Below are 8016 nucleotides of genomic sequence, written 5' to 3' on the forward strand. Positions count from 1 at the left end.
ACACCTTGTGACCTTCAGGATCCCCCAAGTCCAAGGGGGAGCTCATTGATTCACCCCATCTTCCCCATTTCAGGATAAGAGCTAACGATTACTAGAATCCTAGAGGCTGGGTCCTGGGCTGAGGACTTTCATGCACATTATTTCATTAAGTCCTCACAACGACATTATGAAGGATCTAGTGATTACTACTGCATCACCACCTGGCAAGACACTGAGGCCCAGAGAGGTTAAGTTCCTTGCCCGAGGCCACACAGCATAAAGAGGGGGACTCCAGCCCCTCTGTGGAGCATCACCAGGAGTCAAGAATGAATGAGAGAGCGGTGCTGCGTCCCCACCCCAACCCCACAGCCTCTGAAGAGTCACAGCTTCCACAACAGCACCCGGAAACTCAGCCGGTGGTGAGGAGGGGCCTGACCTCCCAGGAGATGACCTTTGCATTGAGCCAGCTCATAGTCCACGTTCAGGAACAGTCGGGGCAGGGGCAATCTGCCCAGGGTCACACAAAGATTTGCATCGTTTTTCAGAGAAAAGAGAGGAGGTTCGGCAGGATGTGCTGGTGACCCTCATCCCCCATGTGACTGAAGAGATGACGCTTATGGATTCAGTAAAGCAGGACTTTGATGGATCTTGGAGGTGGGAGGGCGGGAGAAGGAGCTTGTTCCTTTGATGCAATCCAAAGACCAGTAGAAATCAGGCTGCGAGTAAGAAAGATGTCTGAGACGGAGACCAGACAGAGACAGAACACAGTGGAGGTCTCGGGGAAGGTAGAGTGTGACTTGCCCGGCCTAGGGAGCAAGCTGGGGAAGCAGGTATGAGGAGACCATGTAATGCCCAAAGAGCCCGTCATTCAAAGGTAGTCCCTGTCACTCGAGGACAGCTCTGGTGGCGTAGTGCCCAAGACATTTGACAGCTAACCAGGAGGCTGGCGGTTCAAACCCACCAGCCACTCCTCGGAAGGAAGACTGGGCAATCTACTTCCATAGTGATACTGCCTCAGAAACCCAAGGAGGGGTCGCCATGAGTTGGGTCCAACTTGACGGCAGTTGAGAGTGAGATTCTGAATCCCAGATGGAGTCATTTTACTGACCCAGGTCTAGTTCATGGCTTATAGGGTGCTGAAGGAGCATTGGGGTGTCTCTGGAGGGCTGCCTGGAGGAGCAGGCAGGAGCCTTCACACAGAGGAGCTAAGTCTGTCATGGTTTGGAGACCCCTCTTTCTCCTCCAGCCAAGCCCCATTGTCCTCTCTGTTCCTCTCCTCCTTCGTGTCTCTCCTCTTCTCTTCATTACTGAGGAAACAAGGAGGACCCAGATAAAAACACTGATATTCAAATTCTGTAAGGACTTACAGTGGTCCAGACTGTCCACACTTCTTTCAATGGGTCCTATTGTTCCCATTTTCCAGAAGAGGAAATTGAGGCTCAAGTGGGTTAGGACACTTGCTCCAAGTTGACCAGGAAGTGAAAGGGAAGTTTCAAGCTGAAAGGAAGTGGTGGAACCTATACTCAGGCTCCATGAGCCAAACCTTGTTCTTAACCTTCAGCCTCTCTGGCTTCCTGGATCTCAACAGTGTGGCTGCATGGACAGACAGAGAGACTGGTGAATGGGCAGACTGAGGGCTGGATAGGTTAGTGAGTGGGCAGGTGAACAGATGGCTGTGTGGACAGAAGGTGGGAAAGTGGATGAATGGATGCATGGAGGGATGGGTGGCTGGCTGAGCGAGTACATGGGTTGTTGAATGGATGGATGGCTAAAGGGGTGAATGAATGGATGTGTGGACTGGAAGGAGGGATGGAGGGGTGGATAAATGGGTAGGTTATAGATGGATTGATGGATGGCTGGATGGGTTGGTGGCTGGCTGGATAGGCAGGTGAATGGATGGGAAGATGAATGGCTGGTGTGGACGGATGGATGGATGGATGTAGATATGGACAATGAATGTATAGATGGATGGAAGGATGGATGAATATGTGGATTAGAAGATATAGGTGGATGGAGGATGGATGGAAAGATGTAGGTATGGACAATGGATGTATAGATGGATGGAAGGATGGGTGAATATGTGGATTAGAAGATACAGGTGGACGGATGGACGGATGGATGGATGCAGGGATGATAATAATAGATATATAAATGGATGTGGATGAATGGGTGGAGGAGTGGATGAGTGGCTTAGTGGAGGGATGTGAACAGGTGGATAGATGCTGGATGGGAGTGTGAGTGACGGGGGTACCTTGAACACCCCATTTTAATTAGGAATGGGATTTTCTGTGAGGAAGCCACCTCGTTTTTGCAGGTTGGTGGTAGGAAGGGAAGCTGCTGAAGCCAGCTGAGGTCCCCACTGATTCTGAATCAAGTAATTACTCCCTGCCCCTGCCTCCTTGCCCCACCTCACCTTACCCCACAGGCCCAGGAAGCCACCTGCAGGAAGGATGGGGGCTCAGAAAGAAAGGGGACAGTGGAGCAGGGCGGGGCTCGTGAGGGGCGGGGCTGAGAGGGGCAGGGCTCAGGTGGGGCTGTAGGCCCACCTGTCACTGGACTCGCTGAACCAGAAAGCATAGATCATGGTGAAGACAAAGATGAGGAAGAGGAGGGCCAGTACAGCCCCCAGAGCCAGCAGCCACAGCTTCCTCTAGGCCACTGCCAGGCAGCAGGGCCAGGTCAGTGACCTGGGCCACCATATGGGGACACTCTTCCCCTAGGCCATACAGGACTGGGCCTGAACCAGGCTCAGGATCAAAACCACGAGAAGGGAGACCTGGCAAAGGGCCTTTCAGACGCTGTCCATCCCAGTCCATCTGTCCTCCTCCTTGTGGATCAGAGGAGGAAGCAGCCTACCCCCTAGAGAAGGGTGTGGCTGCTGCCACAAGAAATGAGAGGTGAATGCCCCTTCCCCGGGTTCTGGGTAACCCAAGCACCCGAGAGTCCAGTCTCCCTAAGGCCCAGCCCTGACCCCCTCACTTCCTGCAGCCAGAGCCATGGGTTGGGGTGTGGGGATCTTCAAGCGCTGAGATAAAGAGGTTATTTCTTGTGTCAGCCCTTGCAAAGGCTCCTTAAGCCCCGGCGTCCCTTTCAAGCCCCACAGAAGCTTTGGATGGTCAGAAATCTTTGCAGGAACAAACTGGAGAGTCAGAGATGAAGCCACCTTCCCAAGGCCACACAGCATTCCAAAGGAGCACAGCTCCTGGGCTCCCAACCTGTAACTGCCCTAAACCCTCTCCCGTCCTTCAGTGTAAACCCCCAAATTTGACCTTAGCCAGAACCCGCCAACACCCCCATCCTTTGAGCAGCCCCGGGGGTGGAATTGCAGTTCTTCCAACAACACCCAGAGAGAACTGGCCTAGTGCGTTCCAGCCCTTCTCTAAGCCTCAGTATCATCAGCCGGAAAACAGGAGCAGTTAGGGGTTGTTGGCAGTGAGCGAATAATAAAGGTGCCAGGGGCTCAGTGGGGTGTGGCTATTAGGGCCACTGTTACAGTTATGATTGCTTTTGTGGGTTTTTCCGCCCCCTGGTGGATGATACTGGAAGTGTTGGCGGCAGAGGCACCTTGTGAGATTGGGTCCTACCAAAACCTCAGCTTTTGTTGTTCAGTTGCCCTCGAATCAATTCCAAGTCACGGAGCCCCCAAGGTGTAAAGCAGGACTACTCCGTATGGGTTTTCAAGACCGTGACCTTTCGGAGGCAGACTGCCAGGCCTCTTTATTCCGAGACATTTCTAGGGGGGTTTGAACCGCCAACCTTTCAGCTAGTAGTCAAGTGCTTAACCATTTGTGCATGCAGGGACTCTGAACCCCAGCTTCCAGCCCCAGAGTCTAGGCTTTATCTATGTCCTGTTGGGAAGTGCCTGCTATTCAGGGCAAGGTCCAGGGCCTGAAGGACGTGAGGAGAAAGGGGTTGGGGGCAGCATCAGGGAGGAGAAAGTGCCCCGAGGCACCCCTCAGAACCATGTTGTCAAGTCACGTGCCCTAAACCACAGTGTGTGGGCCGGGCAGGATTTCCAGGGGACTCGCTCAGGGCTCAAAGTCCAGGGAAGCTGGTCTCAGGCCAGAATAAACAAGATCACAGGCCACCAGCGGAGTGTTTGATCTGCTCCGGGCATCCAGGCACCCAAGAAGGGCATTTAGCGCACCTGTCCAGGCATTGCCCCACCCCCAAAGGCAGCCTCCCCCCACCCCCAGCCCCAGGGGGACCAGTCCTAACAGACCACGAGAGTCCTTCTAAAGATTCCAATCATTTTATGCAAGCATCAGGTGGCTGCATTTGGCCAGTGTTGGTTCTCAGGCTGAGTGGGAGGGAGAAGCAACAGAATTTCCATTCTGGCAATGGAAATCAGGCAGAGGAAAAGAAATCAGGCTTAGGGTCCAAGCAGTGGAGGCAGGAAGCTGTGGGGTCTGAGCATTTCCCCTCATCCATGAATGCTTCCAAGTGCAAGAAAAGTCATCAGGTGGGGCCCAAGTTCAGCACCAAGTTTGGGAAGTGGAGTGGGGAGAGACCACATAGTGCCCAAGGAGGCTTCGTGAGGGGGGCACAAAAAATCCCAACCCTATTCATTCAGGGACACTACTCTGAGTCCCCAAAGGAGTTGTATCACTGGCCTCAGGTCCAAGTCATTGCTTATAGGGTGTAAAAGGGCCATCGGGACATCTCTGGAGAGCTGCCTGGAGGAGGTATCTTCACATGGCTGTGTTCTTTTCATTCCTGTGGTCCATGGACTCCTTGTCCTCCTCCAGCTCTAGGCCCAGATTGCTCTCTCCTTCCTCCTCCTCACTCTTCTCCTCCTTGTTCTCCTTCTTCTTCTTCTCCCTCTTACCTTCTTTGCTGTAGGAGGCAGAAGCCCCAGATCAGAATCAGAACAGGACGGCTCCCACTTTAAGGGACACTCACCTGTGCCAGGTGCGTGAGGAGTGTTTCACAATCACTATCAGCCCCAGGCTAGTGGGGCATCAAAGCCTCCAAACAGGCAGCCTTGTGAATTCCTGTTTACAGAAGCCAGGATCAATTGCTTCATCTGAGGGAATGAGTGGATGGATGGGTTGACAGATGGACAGATGGGTAGGTGGGTGGATGGATAGGTCAATGGATAGATGGACCAATGGATGGATGGACGTACAGATGCACAGATGGGTGGGTGGATGGATGGATGGATGGATATACAGGCAATGGATAGATAGATGGACAATTGATGGGTAGATGGATAGATGGACAGATGGGTGGATGGATGGATGAATCAATTGATGGATGGACAGATGGATGGATAGACAGATAACTGATGGGTGGATGGACAGATGCCAGGGCGGACAGATGGATGGCTGGGTGGACAGATGGATAAGTGGGTGGGAGATTAGTATTTAGGTGAATGGATGGTTGCATGGAGGGATGAATGGGTCGATGAGTGAATGAGTTGGAGGGAGGAGAGAATGACGGGCATGGATGGGTGGGTGTGTGGATGGATGGATGGGTCAGTGGGGTAGTGGGTAGGGGGTGGTTGGAGGGTGAAATGCACAGGCATATGACTGGGTGGCTATGTAGGTAGATGGAGGGAGGGCGGAGTAGATGGGGGGAGATGGGTGAATGAGGGACAGATGGAGGGATGATGCATGCAGGGCCAGGCAACAGACGAAGGGCTGAGTGGAGGAACTAATAAGGCATGGAGTAAGCCACAGGTGCAGGGACAGTGGTGGGTGTCGACCACCCGGCACATCCTGGGAGCTGCAGTCACCTGCCACTCAGGCTGGGTCCTGGGGAAAGCCAGTGGTCAGTCCTCATCTCTCCCCCAGGCACAGCTGGGTCTCAGGGAGAGCCTCCCAGCCAGGCTGGTCTCCCCCACACGCCTCCTGCTTTTGGGACCTTGTCTCAGCAGGGCCCCCAGCCCTGACCACCCCCTGAGCACCCACCAGAGTCACTGTGTCTGGAAGCGGTGGGGGCCTTAGAGAACCTTTCTCCAGAAGAGTCCTCACACCAGGTCACACACATATACACAGACACTGCAGTCGCACATCACAGCGTCACCCGACGTGCCTATTGTGTGACCTGTGTCATGGGCAGCAGGGACACAGCCGGGACCTAGTAGAGGCCACAGTCCAGAGGGAGAAATGGTCAAGAAACCAGTAAATGACTCATAATTGCAGCCAGGGGTTAGCGCCCAAAAGCAGCAGAGGCAGGACTACAGGGCGGAGGGTATCCGGAAGGCTGGTGGTCGGAGTGGACCTCTGAGGAGGAGACATCTGAGCAGGTGCTGAGAAAGAAGGAGCCGGCCGGAAGAAGGAACGGGGAAAGGTCCGGGCAGAGGGGACGCACGCGCCGAGCCCCGAGGCAGGACACCCACGAGGAAGTCGAGGCCAGCACTCAGTCATCGCCCTGCCCACCTGGGGGCTCACCCAGGCCCCTGCACATGACTGCCACACACGCTCACAAGGCAGTACCTCGAGCCCACGTCCTGGTACAAGTTGGGGGCCTGCATTCTGAACATCATCTCCTCCTCGTCCTCGTCTCTGCAGAGATGGGGGCGTTCAAGGGGAGTGAAGGGCAGATAGTGGTGCGCTACTTCTGCTGGGTCTCCCTGCTGGGGCTCATGAACTCCGGGAAGTAGGAGCTGCAGGCCCAGGGCCTGGGCTAGGGGGTGGGGGTCCCAGGAGGGGCAGGGAATGGGGACATCAGGGGGCAGAGGCGCTGGGCCCCACTGCAAAGAGAGAGTGCAAGGAGGAGGGAAGGGGGGAGGTCCCTGCACTGTGGGGGGTCCGGGAGTGGCTGTGGAGGGTGAGGAGGGGCGGGGGCGCTGCGGGCGGGGAGGGCTCCCACCTTGCTCTGGAACACCAGATGCGGTTGGCGAGCATGAGAGCATACACGATGAACAAGAAGCCCACCACAGCCGCCAGGCCCACCAGCCAAGGCTTCAGCTGCTGTTTGGAGGCTGTTGAAGGGGAGACGGGGCTCAGAGGAGGAGAAGGAGGGGACTTCCAGGCAGGGGAGTGGGACGGAGGGGATCCTGGGAAGGGGGTGGGCCTCAGCGAGGAGGAGGCACCTCAAGAGAGGGGCACACATAAAGGGGGGCCCCAGAGAAGAGTTGTTGGGGGCTGTGGAGTCAACTCAGACTCACAGAGACCCCATGGGACAGAGTGGAACTGCCCCGTAGGGTGTCCAGGCTGTCATCTTTATGGAAGCAAACTGCCAGGTCTTTCTTCCGCAGAGCTGCAGGTGAGTCCGAAACTTTGTGAACAGCCAAGCCTGACCACTGATTTCCTCCCCTCGCCCCGGGGCTCCTTGCAGAGAAGCGAGAGGGGGCTGAAAAGAAGCTCAGAGAGAGGAAGGGCTTGGAGATGGGATGGGGTTCAAGGGGGGCTCGGGGGGCAGGGGAAAGGCTCAGGCTCCAAGAAGGGCCTGGCCCTCATTCCCCTTCTTCCTGTCCCCTCTCAGATGCCTCAGTTTCTCATTATGGAAAATGGAGACTGGGCAAACCCATAACCACCCCCACCCTGCAGCCCAGCAGCCCTGGCCTGGAGGTGGCTCCTACCCTGCTGGGCCTCGGCAGGCAGCAAGAGCAGGGCGACAAGCAGCAAGGTCCTCAGGGTGTCCATGGCCAGCCAGCGAGGGAGCAGTCCTGGGTCTGTCACCCCAGGCGAGCCCACGTCCCGGAGGGGCCCCCTTAGCACCACCCACCCCTCCCCACACCCAGGGCAGACTCTGGACTCCTGTAACAATTAACTTGGAAACTGGCCCCGCCTGCCCGCCACCATCACCCAGGCCACCCCACTGCATCCTCTCTGCCGAGCTCCAGCGAGATGGCCCTGACATTCCTTCAGCACACCCAGCACCCACTTGTGAACTGACACACTGGAATATAACCAAAAGCAAGAACCACACCCACTGACCCCAAGTCAATTCCGACCCACAGCGCCCCTAGAGGACAGAGTGGAACTGCCCCAGAGGGTTTCCAAGCTGTCAATCTTTACAGAACTAAAAAACCACTCATTGCCATGAAGTCAATTCAGCTCATAGTTGGGTTTCCGAGGCGGTATCATT

The 8016-nt window shown here is 55.6% G+C and overlaps 1 protein-coding gene across 1 annotated transcript; it reads right to left on the reverse strand.

The window, feature by feature from the left end:
- Positions 1–4670: 4670 nt before the first annotated feature.
- SMIM24 (small integral membrane protein 24) lies at positions 4671–7571 on the reverse strand. The gene is made up of 4 exons (XM_007951021.1): positions 7508–7571; positions 6796–6907; positions 6420–6488; positions 4671–4815 (listed from the first exon to the last, which is right to left on the reverse strand). Exons 1-4 carry the CDS (start codon positions 7569–7571, stop codon positions 4671–4673), a joined length of 390 nt encoding a protein of 129 aa, XP_007949212.1.
- Positions 7572–8016: the final 445 nt, after the last annotated feature.

The sequence above is a fragment of the Orycteropus afer genome, unplaced genomic scaffold (assembly GCF_000298275.1).
Source record: "Orycteropus afer afer isolate SDZICR_OR568_19922 unplaced genomic scaffold, OryAfe1.0 scaffold00291, whole genome shotgun sequence".
NCBI lineage: Eukaryota > Metazoa > Chordata > Mammalia > Tubulidentata > Orycteropodidae > Orycteropus > Orycteropus afer.

Excerpts from the sequence above, each read along its gene's own strand:
- SMIM24 (XM_007951021.1), bottom strand. The coding sequence starts at position 7,571 with ATGGACACCCTGAGGACCTTGCTGCTTGTCGCCCTGCTCTTGCTGCCT. Across the intron at positions 6,908-7,507 it reads GCCTGCCGAGGCCCAGCAGG|CCTCCAAACAGCAGCTGAAG; the intron begins GTAGGAGCCACC and ends CCCCTTCAACAG. Across the intron at positions 4,816-6,419 it reads TACCAGGACGTGGGCTCGAG|CAAAGAAGGTAAGAGGGAGA; the intron begins GTACTGCCTTGT and ends TGCCTCCTACAG.